Genomic DNA, 18,887 nt, shown 5'->3' with positions numbered 1-18,887 from the left:
TCAGAGAGTAGTATCCTTCATAAATAGTTATTAAAATGTTCAGTGTTGAAGGAATTCAGAATGTTTTCAACTGTACTCCCAGACTGTTACAATTACGTCTTCATTGATCAAATCTGCACTGATCCATTTAATTGATCTGAGCTGTTTAAGATGTGAACTAAGGCAAATCAGTGTTCTGCCTGTGAAATTGTTTTAAGTACGCTGTGTTTTTGCTACACATAGACATTAATACAGACATGTGCAGGTTAGATAAAAGTGTCTTGAAAATTGTCTTTGCAAATATATTTGGTAGCTGAAGACAAGTAGGAACTTAGCCTTTGGTAGAATTGTTGAACTAGAAACTAGTTGACAGTTGGTACAGCTCTAAGAACCTTTTATTAAAAAAGAGTTCAACATTTTAATAAAAAGAGTTGGAAAAATATCATAATATAGCTCTTCCCTTCTTGTTTCTGCTTACTGAAGATTCTCTTCCACAAGACACTGGCTTATTTCATAAAGGAATGGGGAAGACAGGGATTCTGAAACAATGGGAATGGCAATAGTCCAAAGCACCTGAGGATAAAAGATATGTCAGATATAAAAGATACATACTTCTGAACTGGCCTTGGGCTGGCTTGCTCTCCTTGTCTTCACTGAATGCAATGATCTGAAGAGCATAATTTTGATCTGGAATAAGTCCTTGAATAATTGCTTTGGTTGCAGTATTTTGAAGAATTAACTGATTGGTTTTTCCACCTGTAATGGAAAGGGAAAAAAAAGAAAAAAAAAGAAAAAGAAGAAGAAAAAACATAACTTGATGTTTGCTTTCCTTACAATAAGGTAAATCTAATGACTTAAAGCTACCTCAAGCTCTACAATGAACCTAGTGCAGCTGATAACCCACTTTCAGAATCATCTAGAGAGCCAGGCCAGAGTCCCAGAGTCCAAGCATCCCAGAAAGGCATGAAGTCAGGCAGCCTGATCAAAGACTTTACTACGCTAGTTTTCTTGTACAAAAATATTGCCTTGGAATAGGCAAGGTGTCTAACATAACTATTTTTTAAGGAAGAAAGAAACATTTGGCAATAACAGGAAGCAGCTTAAGAAAAGGTCAAAATAAACCAATCAGCCAACCCACAAAGTATGGAAGGGCTGCTTAAAATAGAAAGAATCACAGACTAAAGAATAATCATAAAATCATAGAACCATGTAGGTTGGAAGGAACCTCTGGAAGTCTCCAATCTACCCTCCTGCTCAAAGCAGATTCAGTTAGACCAGATGGCTAAATCACAGAACCACACACAGAATCACAGAACAGTTGAGGTTGGAAAGGACCTCTGGAGATCACCTAGTCCAAATCCCACCCCTGCTCAAACAGGGTCACCTAGAACACATTGCCCAGGACCTTATCCAGATGGCTTTTGAAATTTTCCAAAGAAGGAGACTCCACTGTGCAACTTGTTCCTGTTATGTCACCCTTCCTTAAGTTGAGACAGAACTGCCTGTGTTTCAGTTTGTGCTTGTTGCCTCTCTTCCTGTCAGTAGGCATCACTGAAAAGAGCCTGGCCCCATCCTCTTTACACCCCCCCCTTCAAATGCTTATATATATTGGTAAGATTCCTCCTCAGTCTTCTCTTATCCAGGATGAACAGGCTCAGCTCTCTCAGCCTCCTCTCACATGAAGGATACTCCAGTCTCTTAATCATCTTATTAGCCCTCCACTAGACTCACTGCAGTAGCTCCATGCATTCCTTGTATTGATGAGCCTAGCACTTCAGGTGTGGCCTCACAAGGGCAGAGCAGAAGGGGAGGATCACCTAGAGCGTGTCAGACAAGGTTGCATCCAGGCGGCTTTGAGTATCTCCAGAGAAGACGACTCCACAACCTCTCTGTGCAACCCGTTCCAGTGCTCTGTCACTCCCACAGTGAAGAAATTCCTCCTCATATTCAGGTGGAACTTCCTGTGGTTCAGTTTTTGTCCGTTGCCTCATCTTTTCGCACGAGACAACTGAAAAGAGTTTAGCCCCATCCCCTTGACACCCTCCCTCCAGGTGCTTATAGACATTGATAAGAGCCCCCCTCAGTCTTTACTGAACTTCCCTTTACCGAACTTCATGAAGTTCCCCTCTGCCTATCTCTCCAGCCTGTAAAGGTTTCTTTGAGTGGAAGCACAGCCCTACGGCATATCAGCCACTCCTCACAGTTTTGTATCATCAGCAGACTCACTCCAAGTGCACTCTGTTTCATCATCTAAATCACTGATGAGTAAGTTGAACAGGAAGCCTTGCCCAGAAGGGTTTTGAGTATCTCCGAGGACAGAGATTCCACAGCCTCTCTGGGTAGCCTGTTCTAATACTTTACCACCCTCATGGTAACAAAAAAAAAAAAAAAAAAAAAAAAAATCTGGAATTTCCCATTTTCCAACTTGAGTCCATTGTCTGTCGCACTGTCCCTGTGCACTTCTAAGAACAGTCTGCCTCCATCTTCTCTACATCATCCCATTAGATAGCTGTAGACAGCAGACAGAGCTCCCCTGAGCCTTCTCTTCTTAAAACTGAACAGCTTCAGCTCTCTTCATAAGCCATGTGTTCCAACCCTCTATTTTGGGTGCCCCCTATAGGATTACCCTCATATGTCAATTTCTTTAAGTGCAGAACCCAGACTAGGACACTGCTTCAAGGACTTGCATTCTCACACCTGCCAAACACAGCAGAAGAATCACCCTCAATCAGCTGGCTACATTTTTGCTCACACAACCTGATGTTATCATTGTCTTTCTTTGCTGCAAAGGCACACTGGTCAATTAGCCTACCAGGACCTCCACATCCTTTTCTGCAAACCTTCTCCAGCCAGCACTGGGGTAGGGTGTTATTTTGGTCCATCTGCAAGAATTTACATTAGTATTTGTTGAACTCTACCATGCTCTTGTCAGCCCACTTCTACAGCCTGTCCAGGAGAAGTGTGATTCAGATTCCTCTGAACACTGACCCTGCCTTTTAGCATATCAACTGCTCCTCCCAATTCGGTATCAAACTTGTTGAGCGTGCACACTGTGCCATCATCCAAGGGAACTGTTATGAGGTACCATTAGAGAACACACAGTCTGAACAGAAGAGGCTTACTAAAAATAAATAAAGTACACGTAAAGTAGACATAAGCTAAGGGGGTTCACTGCCTTCTGTTTTGCGCATTTCTAAGGAGACAAAATTGAGGGAAACAGGAGAAAAACACTGGAGAAGTCCTCTGGTGATCTAAGGGAATTTCCGAGGTATCCTGAAGAGAAGAGGGCTTAACATCTGAACATGGTTATGCTTACTCTGTTCTCCAGCCCACATTCCGCATTTCTTGCTGTGACAGCAGGTCTTCGTAACCATTTTAGTTTAAAGGAGGTTCTGATAGCGTTGACAGCTCCTCCTCCTAGCTTGAGCAAATCGCAGTATCAAGCAGTAATCAGGGAAAGACAGAACACAGGAACTGCACTGACAGAGCAGGTTAAGAAGAAGCAGCAACATAAAGTGTTGTTTAAACAAGAAAGTCAGGAGTCAGAGAACTCCTAAATGATGGAATTACATGCTTTTTAATGTTTTATGTTTCAAGAAAAAGGTGATCAGTCCTTTAAATGAAAGACAATTAATTCAATAGGTAAAGGGATCGTAACACAAAAAACTCCAAACCTAAGAGCTCTCGCTCTATCATCTGAAACACTAAAAATGAACTGAAAGTGATAAAACATGGAGGTTATGTGCTTTGTAACAGTGCAATTGGAAACAGGAATTGCAACAGGAGTGCAACTGGAAAAAAATATATCTTTTGACATCAAAACCAAAAGAAAAAAAATCCAGTTTTCAGGATGAGCAAACTAGCTGTTGTCAATTAGCTTTATAGTATCTGCTACCTCTCTTAGCACAACAAAGTCCTAGGTTAGTCTGAAGAACTTTTGGAAGACAATAAAAATGAATTTGCTTTCACTGGTAACATTAGATCTACCAAGTAATGCCAGTGACAGATCTCCTAACCAGGGTGAAGTACTACCATATGAAAAGTTTCATCAGGATAATCACTATAATCTCTTAAGAGACATCCCTTAGATGCTTATGCCCATTCCACATACATAGCACAATGGGTATCTCTCAGAAAGATTACCAAGAAATGCAAAATGCCTAATAAGACAATACATTGAAGTTATATAGAAATTAAGTCAGTGCCGTATTTGTAACAGCTCATGCATTTTATTATCCAAATGCAATGAAACATCATCCATTACATGTTTTCTGATAGCCCTGTAACTGGCTGGCAAGGAAAGCCCCCGCACCTTCTGGTGTACTAGGAAGCGTATCAAAACAGGAAGTCACTTCCCACTAAATACACAAGGGCTGCCTCTTTCATTTGGCTGTCATGTTTGCTAACGTCATGACTATATGTTTTCATACAGCTTTTGACTCTGCATGTTTCATGAACTGTTTAAATTGTTCACCCATGAAACTAAGCAGCCTTACCCAAGCACTGGGATTCAAGGGCTGCAAAGCTTACTTCCCACATTTTTTCAGCACAGCTGAAAATCAAAATTATATAGGCTGTCTTCCACAACCTGAATATAATGGAATGGACAGTGTGATGCTTGTGGAGAAAAAACAATCTGTTGCATGGTACACAGCTAATCAGGAAAACACTTTGACCTGCAAAAAGAACTGAGTTCTTACTGCCAACAAGACGTAAAAGTTTTGAAGGAGGCCTACAGATGACACAGGAATGAGATTATGGTGATGAACCAACACACATTCTGTGGGAAGCAAGATGATGAAAAGGTGAAGGTTTATCACTGCACAGATCCATTTCAGTGTACTACTACGGCTTCTTCTTGCATGTCCATGCCCTGCTTTGTGTTCCTTAAACCTAAAATAGTAGAATTCCTCTCTCCAGATAGCTATCATCAGAAGAAACAAGATTTTTGACCTCTTCTATTCAACAGCGCATGTGCACAGACAAAAATGAAAAAATCAACTCCATCACACATTACAAAGTGGTGAGTATCAAGTGAGTGCCTACTTTTGGATGGTTACATAGCCACTGATAGGATGCTAACGCTTTCGATTTTAATTGTTGCTTTTAACACAACTGTATCAAATGCTATTGCGAGTAGGACAAAGACAGCCAGGCTTCAGCGGTGACAGAATTTCCTAGAAACCAGCAGGAAATTGGACTTAGTTACCATCTAAAGTAACCAAGTTAACTGGATCAAAGTATGGAAGCGATGGCCTGTCTTGGAGGACACAGCAGGCAGGCAGAAGCTGTGTATAACCCTCATTACCTCTAATTGCCCAATATAACCACTTTGTTTTCCATTCTAAAGTTCAAGGTTTTGTTCAATTTTTTTAAGTTTGTTCTAAAAGCTTTCTGGTCTTTTGTGGGGAGCTCACTATAGAAGAATGCCCAAGGAGATACACCTCAAAGCTTTGGCTGAAACAAGGTGCTATGAATTACATAACTGTAATTCAATTCCTATGTTCTCCTTTGAATACTTCCTAGACCTTGCTGGAGAAAGGTAAAGATCAGCAACAATTCCCAAGGACTATAGAAAAAGCATAATTAGCATCCAGCCTCTTCTGCCTTAAGCATTCAATTCCTATATTCTATGCCTCTAGCCACTCTGTGGTGAGAATGATTTCTCTTTCCTGTTGATCAGTCAATACTATGCTATCCACAGCTTGCTCACAATTCTGTAGTCCTGAAGAATGAGATTAGCCTCAGAAAAAGCTGTTTGGCCTTAGGTCTAGGTCATGATGGTCATTTTGTCTTACAAGAGTACATACAGACTTTTTTTTTTTTTTTTTTTTTTTTTTTTTTTTTTTTTACCTGAACTTGGAGTGACAAGAAGCTTATATCCAGCAAATTGCCCTTTTGGGGCTTTCCATGAGATCTGTACACTGTCAGGAGCGACTACATTATATCTTAGTCTTGTTGGTGGGGACACTGGAAGTGGGGAAAGAAAACAACATTTTAAATTCCAATAAAAAGCAATCATTACTTTTAAATAAACATTAGAATAAACACATATAGGAAGACAACACAAAATTTTAATGACAAAGGATGCAAGTTATTCAAAATGTCACATACATCAGTTTATTAGTTTGTAAAAATTACATTATCCCCAGGTGCACTACTTCCCTCAGACATACCTTTTATATATCTCTTAATAAAAACAAACTAACAACCTAATGGCAGAGGAGAGAAAGACAAACAGTGTTAGATGTTAAGACACTAGTGTAGCAGGCAAAGCTGGTAATAAAAATGCTCTTTGTTAATATGAGAATTAAAATTGTTCTCCTTGCTTAAACTGATGATATGCATCACCTAACCTCCTTTACCTTACATTACCAGAGAGTTTTTCCACACATTCAAAGTTGCTCAGGGCCAAATTTTCAAAGCCTTGTGAAAACACAGTTTTCAAGAGGAGAGATAGGCATGCACAAGGCAGGAGGAACACCGGCTGCCCAACTTGCAAAGCTTGTCTCAGGGGCACACACAGTTCTCTGGATGCAAGCACTGCGTTGGTCTCATCAAAGCTTGCAGACATGCACAGGCTAGTCAAGACTTGGGCAGGGGAACTCTGAGAATGGAAAGCAAATCTGGCCTGTACTTATCTCGTGCCATCATCTGGGAATCAAACAGGAACAGCAGATGAAATGAGTAAAAGCATGAAACGATTGAGAAAGATATGACATTTCAGTGAAGTAATGCTCAGAGGAAGAAGTGGGAAGTAACTGTTCTTCTACAGCTTTGCGTCTCTCTGCTGAGGCAAGCCCCACTGAGGCTGGACAATACTCTGCACAGCACTTCTGATCTGCTCCATGGAGCAGCAACCCTCCTTCTTCACAGCAAACAACTGAAGCAGAGCTGCTGGTCGTGCAGTCAATGGCATCCAAGGCTGTCAAGAGGCAGGTGATCTCTTTACATTTTAGTGGGTTTTGGCCTACACAGAACTAACTGGTCTAGAGGAAAAGGCAGCAAGGGAAGGTGTCTAGAGGCCAAGAAATAGAAAGGGACAGAAACCTAGCAAACTCATCTCTCATCTTTACCCCTCCTCTTCGCACTACCTCCACAGTTCCCTAGAGTTTTTCCTCCACTTTTTAATACATTCTACCTGTAAGGTTTCTATAGGTAAATCTAAAAAATAAGGAAAATTATCCAGAGGGAGGAGTGGCAAAATGTTTACCCCAGGGCCATATACAGATTTTTAATGGCCTAGGCTCATGCCCATGGTCTCTTGGCCCACTAGATATGATAAACCGATAGTTCTCATGGTATTTCTGAGATTTAATGATTACAGCACACTAAGCATTTCAGTCTACAGGTAGAATGCACTATCCAACACCCTCTGGCTTCTCTATTTGACCTGCTGCAGTCAAGGCAGCTCTGGCAATTGCAGTAGCCAAGGATCTGTCCTCAGCTGATTGCTTTTCCCTATTTGCTTCTTTTTCCAACAGCTTGAGGGATGAGAAAATGAGAAAGAAAGAGGCAGTCCATTCTTTTTTGTGAAATTTTAGGTGGATTTTTTAATGCCATCTAACATTAAAAACATTTTGGGTGTTAGAAGTAAAAGCCTGGAGGTTTAACGCAGAAATCTTATTCCCTTGTATTCATCCTATCAATCCATAAAGGACAGTTTGAGCACAGCAAAAGGCAGCTTCTGCTGTTCTCTACCTTGAGGGATTAGCACCAGACAAAAGAAAAGAGATTTTGTAAGCACCAAGAACAGTCTACTAACACCTCAGCACTCTGAAGGACTTCAAAGAACAAGCTCATGAAGAGAGGGGAGGGCACAGACAGAACAAAGAGCAAACTGATTCCTCATACTGAAAACTGTTCTGGAATTTGCAGCACTGGGCTTACATTCACTCAGCGCATTCCCTCACATGCTGGGCACAATCTTGTCAGACCCAATCTTCAAACTGCCTATCACTTCTCTGAAGTGTAGAAAAAGAGAGGCTGTAAGTAAGAGTGTATGCAGGTACCACTGCACATCAAAATTAGTTCTTTGAAAATTTGGCCCTCATAGTGAAAACCGTTTTGCTGAGTAGGTTTCTGCAAGAACATTCAGCATGCTGTAATTGGAATAAAATGACAGAGACTATGGCAAGAAGTTTGGAAAGCCAAGCAGACTGTAGTTATGGATTAAAGCCTTTAATTCATTCTCAAGATTCATTCTGTCCTTGAGCTATACATAAATCATAATAAATTGGACCAATTGTGCTGAATGAACCAAAAGTGACAAGTTATACCCTGGAGTTAGCAAAATATGCAATTCCTTTTATTATTTATTTTGTCTAAGAAACAGTAAATAAACTTTTGGACAATGGCAATAGGTAAGTGTAAAAAGGCTGCACACTTTATCGGAATTAAATGGTAAATTTGTATGGGGATTAAGAGGCAGAGCATAGACCTATCATAATCAAAAAAAAGGACTGACAAAATGCACCTTAAAATTTCAAAGCTTGTTTTCTCTGCCATCTTTCATCCCCTGTCATTCTGTCCCACTCTTAATTTAATAATTTATAAAAGCATTTTCTAACAAAGAAGCATAGTTCTGGCCTAATTGCAATTAGCCATCACCAAACCAGGTAAATTTGGAGCCCTTAAAAAAACAGTCACAGATCTAACAAGCAAAGAAGGACACAACCACCAAAAGTTTTTCTGTTTACAGAGTTACAATATGAAAGACTAGAAAAGTTGTGCCAGAATAGTCTTTACATAACTAGTCAATTTTCTCTGGGTACTTTTTGTATCTAAAGGTGATAGTGCAGGGGAGCAGACATTCCCACACAGCAACTAACCATGAAGAAGAAAAGACTTATTCACCAGACAGATACTCAACTGTGTCTTAGTTGTGCAAAGACTAATGTTCTGGCATAGAGAAGTACATATAACTAAGAAAGTTAAAATCTAACACTTGGACAGACAACAAAATATTGATGGGAATTACTACACAGTCACCAACCTGAGGAGGATATCTTTATTTCTTTGGACCTTTATTGTCTGTGGAACAAAATCTCACTTCTTGCAGAAAGGGAAAAAAATTAATCCAAGCTGAGTCAGTTAACTGATAAAAATCAGTAGCTAGAGCTTGTTAAGTGGTTTTACAGGAATGCAAAAGTGAATGGCCGTCAGCAACATCAGAGCAGTCACCCAAAAGAAAACTAAAGACAAGTTCAAGACTTTGGTTTATGCAACTAGATAGAATAGTGCTCCAAATACATTATTCTTGTGGACAAGTGTGGAAAGAGTGTTTTGAACTATTCAGTGTCTTAATAGAAAAGAAAAATACCATAAATTTTGTATGTGCAGCACTCTCGAAGACATCCAATACTCTCAAGATTGGGAACAAACCTTGTGGCATCCAATTTACTTTTGTTGTCATAAAAACGGAATTGAACAAGTTAATATGCAATTACTTAGCAGTTACATGAGTAACATAAGGAAATTATTGCTATACAAAGAAAAGTTTCCATCTTTAAATGTAGAAGGAAAATTCTTACAGTACACTAAGTTACTTTATGAATAAATGGAAAAATAACTAAAGTAAGTATTTTTCTTGCCCAGTGCTACTTTTGTATGCTATGTAAGAACATGAATAGTTGAAAGTGGGAGGTTGTTGCTGTTGTTAAAGTGACATTATATTGAATGAGGAAGAAATACCTTTTCAACTTAAAGCAGTGGTGACAGAATAATTAGACGTTGGCTAAATTGAATGGCACTATGTGGTTTAGAAGGCCCACAGTCAATGCACAAGATAAAATCATGGAGCTCAACGTAGATAACTCTTCAGCTGAAGGAGTAAGTTGTAGCTGCAAGCATGTTGGCTTTACTTTCCCAAACAACTCCTTTCCAAGAAGTCACTTTATATACCTTTGAGCACCTTTGCCAAGGAAAGGAACTACAAGCTGGAACTAATACTTGCTCCTTCTACACCTTGATGGAGTGTGCAATTTCTTAAAACAAACATATTGTTAGTGCTGTATTAAACTGTAAATAGTTAGCCAGCTGCATAAAGAGTTTATTTATTGCAAGAGGTGGCAACCTTAAGAAAGGATTTGAGAAACATCCTATTACTTTAAGTGTAGCACGAGATTTTTTTATTCTATGAATATGGAATAGAGACTTCTTATCACCTCATTCAATAACATAATAGTCATATCGGGCCAAGGCAGAAGTCTGCTTAGCCTAGTATCTCACTGCTGATGGCATTCAGCAGCTAATGCTTGCTTAAAAAGTATAAGGACAAGGGGAGTATCGCTCTTTATTCACCAAGTACACCAACTCCAGCTTCTGCTCGTGTGATCATTGTGGAAAAAGCTCTTTCTCTGACCTTCATTTCACTGTATTAATTGTCTCTAAGTTATTCGCTTTATATATAACTGCTTAAATCAAAGCTTAAAAAGAGTAAGTGTAAGTATGGTTTTCAAAACTCAAAGAATTTTACCTATCTTTCTGGAGATGGATCTGAATCCCCAATTCGGCTTTGCAAATCCCAACCATGTGTACTAGGTCTGAAATATACAAAGCACTAACCATATGCTTTGCTTTATACTGACTCATTAAGTCACAAACATTCAGGGCCTCATTTCTGACCAGAATTGATATGTTGAATATTGGATTGAACTTGGATTTCTTCATTCACCTCACATAGCCCACATCAAATATTACAACTAACATGTGTCCCTAAGAAGCTTGTAAAGCACTCACAGATGCCCAAACATCCAAGATGGGAAGATTCCTCATGGCTTCAGTGTCACGCAGATTGGACAGTGCTGTTACTTCCATTTACCTCTTTTCAGAGTTAACCCCACTGACCACTCCAAAAGCCATTTCTGCCTGCTTCCAATTTCTGGAGGCAGAATGCTTCAGGTTTCCACTAGTCTCTGAATATGCTCATGAATAACACATTATACAGAATTTCTTTCAATAGAAGAGTCCCAGGACCAAATTCTGCTCCTAGTTATGTCTGTACAGCTTCATAGCAAAAGGATTATAAAGATATAACCTTGAGAGAACTGCCTTTCTTTAGAAATCACAAAAACTTGTTGGCGTTTTTCTTCGCTCCTTCCCCAAGAAATAGGACAGATTTGCTCTAGAATTCAAACCACTGTCAATCTGATCCAACAAGCATATAAGCCTAACAATCTCAGCAGTATTTTTTAATATCCTCAAGTGAGTTTTTTAGAAAAAGCAGTACTAGTAGTTTGTGACATTCAACAGTCCTGTGCAATACTGTATGATGTAAGTGTTACAATAGCTACTGTTCCAACAAAGAAAAAAAATGCATATCCCATACAAGCTGAGTATCATAGCTGGTGTTTTAACTTAGTTGATTGCATAGAGGGTAATCACAGCAATATCTGATCAGTGCTTTCATAGAAGCAAAAGTGTTCTATATAACTCATTTTGAGACATCTAAACTTGCAAAAAGAAGCTTTATGTTATTTGAGATACTAGATTCAGTGAGCATGTGCGAATGAGTAATTCTATTCCCCTGAGATCAACAGCAAAACTACTTCATTTCAGCAATATTGGATTAGCACACTAGTGAAAGGGAAGTAACACTTGAATTTGGAATAAGGAAGCCAATTTCTGCACATCAGAGCGAGCTACTGAAAAGTTCCATCTTGTTATTTATCACTTACCTTGGCCTTGGGCATGACTGACGGAGTAAGATGTGACAGCTAAAAAAGCCAAGAGGAAACAGCTCTGTACCTCGTACCGACAAAGTATCTTTTTCCCCTCGATACCCATGGTATCAGTAGGTCTGAAAACACACAGAGCAAAAGTATTTATTAAACTTTCAATCTAAGTCAGTCACTTTAAAGAAAAGTGTGGGCAACATCCTGATTCCATTAAAAAATAATTAAGAGTTTGACACGGGCATCAGTGGAGTCAGGATTTCATTCTGAAAGCAACTTCATAACCAAAGCATATTTTACTTCAAAAGGACAAACTTTCAGGCATCAAACAGTTGTGAATATTAGGCCTATGTAAACAGCAAGCTTGTATTTTCTGCAAAGCCTACAAGACTACTGGAAATGGAGTTTGCATTGTGCAACACGACAAAATGAAGATCTCTATACATTCAGTGTTCTAGGGGAATTTCTGAAGCTCTAGATAACAAAGTAGGATGAAAACTGTTAATCTACTTTATATCTAGAAAGTGCTACCCAACAAAGTAACAATAGTTTGAGGGAAGCTTAAATTATATATTTCAGGTTCTGTAATTAAAACAAAACAAAAACAGGTAAGCCTACCCTAAAACATCAGCTATGTGTGACTAATGACCCTAGTGATACAATCACTGGTCAGTTCAACTGAGCAATCCTGCACATCAACAAAAAAGGCAGAACTTTGCCTCCTGAGGAAGTCCAAGTCCCCCTCTCACTGTCCTCTAGAGCCTACTCTACTTTTCCTATTCCTGTCTTATTCAGTTTATTCTCTGTTCTCTGTTGTACTATCTGGCACTTGCAGTGACTAAAACCAAACAAGTACTAATTCTATTTGAAGGTGATGCCATGTCCAAAAATATTCTAAAATAATCCAGTAGTAACAGCTACTCTTCAGAGTGCAGCACTATATGAATACTGAAGTGAACTAGTTGAATTACAGGAAAGAATCCCAGTGCCAAAGAATGAATTCCAGATGGAGCACTAGATCTGTCCAAGAAGCCAGGTTAAAAACAACATAAATTTCATTATCCAAACTTGGTCTTAACACTTTCTACTACAATTATTTAACATATATAGAAGCATCTCTCAAGATATATCAGTATGTTCAAACAACATGATGTTGAAAAAGTTTAAATTGTTATCTATTATCCAACTTTATTGCACTATCTTTGGTCGTTTTTCTAGGCTAAGAAGAATAATTTTTGCTGCCCTCTCCTGTTGGTATTTTTTACTGGCAAATTAAATTATCCAATATCCCTAAGATATCAGGATTGAACTGACCTTCCCTGGTTTTCTTGTCTTCTGAGGAAGGCATAGAGCAAATGGTCTAACCACTATCTAAGAACATAAAACATGGATTTAAGTATATCAACCATCCCCCACATAAGAGGATGAGACCAACACCTTCTCTGTCCAAGCATTTTCTTGGTTTACTGTTGCAAATCCCAGTCATCAATACCTAATGTGCCACTTAGAAAAATACACGGTGCATAGTCATTTTGAATTCAGCTCACACAGGAGCTTAAGTAACATTTAGACAATGTATCACCAAGTTTCACAGTACTTAAATATATTTTTGGATCCATTTCTTACAGCATAAATCTCTTAAAACAAAGGCAAAGAGCTAAATGTAAAACAGAAACTATGCACCTCAAGCTTAGGTATTGCTCTGCCCAGTTCTTAGGGACATGTCCTCCAGATGGGATTCAGAAAACCAGGCTTCCTAATACATCAGACACAGAGTCAGGCATCCAAGGACTTCATCCAAACTAGTCAGCACAGTCAAGATTAAGTTGCCTAGTGACAGGCAATAAGAAAAATAGAGACATAAATCTTAAATAGCACCCCTTGTATATCTTACACTGGGGATAGAGGATTCTTCCATTGCTTAGGAACACAACCTGGAGCGGGCAAATGTCGAGCCTTCAAAGATCAACATGCAGCTCATTGCAGCCACCACTGAAGATGTGTGGATTTCTTTCCATGTAACAGTCTAGACATTGAAATACTCACTCACAGTGGTGGCTCAGTTCCCCATCTGCTAGAGCAGATGTAAACTCTCCTTCCAAAAATATGCTATAAACACTGCCTGACCGGCAATCTTGGGTAAAGCCACACTCTACTTCTCCTCCTGCAGAAGATCCACTGTGTGGAGAAGGTGAGATTTATCGACACACATATAACTGGCATTAGATAAAAACAATGTGCAGGCAGCTGCGCTTCAAGGCTCACTTAAGAGGGACCTCACCAGGAAATGGGAAGAAACACTCTATTCCTGCTCCTTTATATATCACTTTTTAAAACTATTTTACGAAATAGTTACCGACAAAATAGCCCGGGCGGCAGAGCCCGCTCCCCAGCCGGCCCTCCAGGCCAGGCGCCCGCCGTGCCCGAGCGGCCTGGCTCCCCCGCCAGACACCCTGTCCACCCACCCCGCCATGCCCGAGCAGCCTGGCTCCCCCACTGGACACCCTGTCCACCCACCCGGTCACCTTCTCCGGTGGGAGGAGCGTGGCGCCGAGGACCCCCAGCCGCCCCGCCGAGGAAGCTCCCCACGCCCTCCCCGCCGCCGGTGAGCCCCGCCGGGGCAGGAAACCACGCGGCTCAGCCCCGACGAAACGCGGGGCACGTCCTACACCCGCGGCTTTTCCACGCGTGGGGGCAGTCTGTCGGAGACCAGCTGCCGCGTTTAGCGATTTCGCTGCGGCCAGGGCAGGGCCAGGAGCGTCTCCACGGGGGCAATCGCGGAGGTAGCTATAGGCAGGGCCCGCGCAGGCCCGCGGCGGGGCCGGTCACGCTCCGCCGGTGCCCCGCGGCGGCCCGGGCGGGAAGCCGGGCTTCGCCAGCACGGCGGCCTCGGCCCCGCGCCGCGCTCCCGAATGAAAACACGCGGGTTATTTCTCTCATCTCTGCCGTTTATTATGGAACAACGCGACCCAGCGCCGAGCCGCAGCCTGGGAACGGGCACGGGCTGCCGGGGCCGAGGGAAGAGCGCGCTCTGCCCCGTCCCGTCCCGTCCCGCCGCCGCCGCCTCACGCGCCGCCGCCACGCGGGGCGAAAGGGCGGGAAAGGCGCGGCGGGGGCCGGCGCCGCCCCCACCCCGCTCCGCACCGCCGCAACGCGCCGCGGCGCCAGCGGGGCCGCCGCCGCCCCCGCACACCCCCCGCACAGCCCGCGCGGCGGCGGCGGCACCTGCAGCCCCCATGGCGCCGCGACCGCCGGAGCCTCCCGATCCTGCTCGCGAAGCTTCCCCGTGCCCAGAGCACCCCGCGTTTCCCCCGCGGCCGCCTTCCCGTCCCCGGCAACTGCTCCCCGCCCGCGCGAAACGCCCGGCGCGGAGGCAGCCCGGCGCCAGCAGCCGCCGCCCGGCGCCCGAGCCCTCGGCGCGACGCCCTTCAGGGCTGCCGCGAGGCGCTGCTCCGCTCGGCCGTGGCGGCAGCGATACCCCCTGCTTTAGGCTTTTTTTTTATTTTTTTTTTTATTATTATTTTTAAAGCCGTTGGCGGTATTTATTTTCTGTTTGTTTTCGAAGCGCCGCTTTCGCAGGCGCTTCTAAGAGGCTTCCCCCGCCCTCTCCCCCAGCCGCCGCAGGTGGCGAAGAGCCGCGTAGCCGCGGGGCGTTGCGGCCCCCTCCCGCCTCCCGCCGCCGAGGGAGCCGCGCACCGACCTGCGCGGGCGGCGCGGCGCGGCCCGTCCTGTGCTGGCCCGGCCCGGCTCGGCCCGGCTCGTCCGCCCCGCTCTCGCTCGGCGAGGCGGCTGCTACTGTGCCGCGGGGAAAGCTGCTTTTCCACCCCTCTGGCTGCTCTTCCCCTGCCTGCGATAAGGCGAGCGGGTGGGGAAAGGAGGCGGGCAGTTATAGAGGGAAGGTGGAAAGAAGGGGGGAACGGAGGCATCGGCGAGCTCTGACGTCCCGGCGACTCCCCCCGCCGGCCCCCAGGCTGCCGGGGGGACGGGCAGCGTCGGAGCTGCAGGTGCTCTGCTTGGCTTCTGCTCTTTATCCTTTCTTTCTTTCTTTTTCTTTTTTTTTTTCCCCTGATTTGCTACTTCTAAACTCATTTTTCGTTCCCCCCCGTTGCTCGTTCACCTAGTTTTACGTGATGTAGAAGGCGCCTCTTCTGCAGCACTGCTTGGAGTGCAGGTATCCCTCCCATAGGTTATTGCAGTGTGTAGATTAATGACTCATCGGGGAATTATTTCTAGGGAAGTGCTCGGGTGCTTGTCTGGCCTAATATAAACCTTGATTAAACATGTCGTAGCACATATGCACGTTTTTGCCGTACGCACAGACACAGCAGTGGGACTGCAGAATCTATATCCATATTAAAGCGTGGTATACCCTGTGATATACCCTACTGAAGCTACAGTTAAGGCTACTACTTGTGAAGCTTATGTGTGCCTAGCAATCTAGAGACGAGTGAAAATACTCGTTTCAATGTGCCTGATCATCTGAATAAAGTCAGTAATAAAATCACTGCAGGACTGCATTTAAGAAACAACAGATATAGGTGAAACAGAGACATGCACCTCCTTTTTAATGTTAAGTAGGAATCGTTTCTGGGGAAGGGGAACGCTAAGTCCCAGTGAGATGCTTGTGATTAGCGTAACAACCTTAAACCCTGCGAAGTGGGAGTTTCTGCTGCTGTTTCGCAGCCCTCTGGGGTCTTGTCCAAAGTGACTGAGCTCAGGTATCTTTGTGCTGAAATCTCAGAAATGTTTTAAACTGCAGAGAAACTCTTTAAGCTCTGCTGTTTTATATAGCAAAAGCTAAAAATCATAAAGCAGTTTGAAGATTTTAGGCTTAGACTTTCTCCCACGGGATCTGGGAGATCCTGCCCTCTCCAGCACTGCCAGATGTGGTTAGCACTTCGTACCCGCCAACAGGAGCGGAGCTTGCAAGGTAAAGTTTCCTTTGAAGCAATAGCATGTTCAGCACATTGACATGTGATGCCTTTTTTACCTTTTCAGTCCCTAATTTATGTATATAGCTTAGACAGCAGTATCTGGAAGACAAGGAGGCAGATGGATAGGTCTACTTACAATACCCCTGAAGACTTGGTGAATGTACAGAGGTAAATCAGCCTAATTCATGACTGCTTGCTGGCTCATGTGTATCGGGACAAGTCAAGGAACAGTTTGCCAAAGGGAGAGTCTGGCTTCATCTTTCGCTCTTTCGCTTGTTCTTTCTTTCTCTCTTTCTCTCTCTCTCTCTCTCTCTTCTTTTTTTTTTTTTTTTTTTTTTTTGGTAATGTAGTATGCAAAGTGCATGAGCACCATCCTGTGGCTGCGCCTGCTCAGAGCCCTGGGAGCCACAATTCCACATCTTGAGTCCACTGGCCAGCAAATAGATTCTGAAACCCTCTGCAGCCTTTGACTGACTTTATACTGTAATTTTGAGCCATGTGTTTACATCAGAAATTAAACAAATCCTTTACATTTATGCAACATATATCATTTCAAGGGTAATTCTGCTGTTTTTAATAAAAAATCATCTTCCTCATTCACATAATATTTTTATCGCATTTATTCACTTTTTAGGGTGAATGGCACTTGTTGCTGTTGAGTTTTGCTTGACTTGCTCTGGAAGACACCCCAGAACTCCTTGTGTAACTGTAAGGAAGAACTCATGTTGTTCAAAACTTGTTCTCATGCTGTTTTCATCCTGAGTTTTTTAACACTGTTTGAAAATAGTGTTCCTGTTAAGGTATGGATCTTCCTTCAAAGAATTCTTGTAAGCTGTACACCTGGAAATAGGGTAAAATCATAGAAGTAACATATGAGCAATATTAATGTACAAATGACTTACCAATGTTTCCTTCTTATCTCGCTTTTGAAAAAAACCATGGAGTTTCTTTAAGTAAATTTACCAAATATATGTTAGGCCCATGAACTTACCTTACACTAATTTGAATTGTCCAAGCCTCACTGATTTCAAAAGAGCAACACTGATTTATAGCCACTACATTTAAAAGTATTTTAACCAACAAGATATTGAACATCCTTTGCAGCTAGTGCAGGTCACATGAAATTTATTTAAATAGTATTACATGGTAATTACATTAAAAACAGAGTTCAAAACAACTGAACTAATCCAATTCAAGTGCCACAAAGAATAGAACTAGCCACACAGACTTATGAGCTCAAAGTGAACTTGACTGAATATCTGATTCTAAAACTGAACCAAGTAGTGAATCACTGAAAGCAATATTTGTGGGAACTGAACAGAAACCAAACTCGTATATTTGGTTGTTGTGGGGAAGAATTACTCTATAACTAACTATGGATTCTCTGCTTTTTAGAATATAGCCTTTTTATTTCTCTCATTTTCTCTGATATATTCATGAATGCAATGTTATTTGCTATACCATTTCTCACAAAACCTTTTGGGAAATAAGAGCATCAAGGTTTGGAGATATATTTAAATTAGAAATAGCTTTAAGTTAATCAGGTCTTTGATTACAATTATATTTTTAAAGGTGATTAGGTTTTTCCTAAGCTAATATGTCTTACAAGGAGAAATACATTTTTAAATACCCTTTCTCTATCCCCTTCCTCCATTTGAAAATTTTGACTACAGAACTGCCATTTTCATGACTAAAACTAGTCACTCAAGCCTGATTAAAATTCTTAGAATTTTATTTTGCTATTAAAAAAACTAAAGAACATACCCAAAGACAAAGGTAAAACCTGAGGTAAAGCACAGTTAACTTTTGCTTTAAATTTTGTAATTCTTACTAAATATGATGGTGCATACAATGCTCTTTGGAAGGTAGTTTGCCAAGATCAGTCTGTCAACACTTGTAATAATTAAGTGATTTATGAAGGCATATGCTGAAAGATCTGAGAAGGCTTTAGGAATGTATTCTCTCCTCTCAAAAATAAAGAGAAATGTTTTTGTGGAAAATATAGTTTGTGATACGCCATATTTAACATAATAGCTGTGCTTGTCTCTTGAAATTTCTTGTTATTCGTAGCTAAGACAATTTTTTAGTTAGTTTGTAATATAAACATGCAATAAAATTACTTCTGAAATGGGTAGTTATTTCTGATGAAGTGCTTTTTCTAGTGCCTTTATTTGTGCAACAGCTGTTTCTCTGTTATCAGCCTCACAATTGTGGCTTTCTACAGCTCAGTTTTTAGCCAAGAACAGACAGAATAGTCCAGCTTTGCTTTGTTATTGGTTGGCAAGTCTCATGAGTCATG

General features: G+C 41.9%; 1 protein-coding gene across 5 annotated transcripts in view; it reads right to left on the bottom strand.

The window, feature by feature from the left end:
* COL14A1 (collagen type XIV alpha 1 chain) overlaps nt 1-15,484 on the bottom strand; it is a 134,378-nt gene extending 118,894 nt beyond the window's left edge. For all 5 annotated transcript variants that reach the window (XM_062570575.1, XM_062570577.1, XM_062570576.1 and 2 more), the window contains exons 1-4: nt 15,355-15,484; nt 11,658-11,779; nt 5,833-5,949; nt 592-735 (exon numbers count right to left, since the gene is read on the bottom strand). In XM_062570575.1, coding sequence (XP_062426559.1) covers nt 592-735; nt 5,833-5,949; nt 11,658-11,766 — 370 coding nt within the window. In that variant the 5' untranslated portion in view covers nt 11,767-11,779; nt 15,355-15,484. The remainder of the gene's footprint in view (nt 1-591; nt 736-5,832; nt 5,950-11,657; nt 11,780-15,354) is intronic.
* Nucleotides 15,485-18,887: the final 3,403 nt, after the last annotated feature.

This window comes from Rhea pennata, chromosome 2, assembly GCF_028389875.1.
Source record: "Rhea pennata isolate bPtePen1 chromosome 2, bPtePen1.pri, whole genome shotgun sequence".
Taxonomy (NCBI): Eukaryota; Metazoa; Chordata; class Aves; order Rheiformes; family Rheidae; genus Rhea; species Rhea pennata.
Note: the sequence above shows the minus strand (reverse complement) of the source record. Positions and strands in the feature narration are given on the sequence as shown.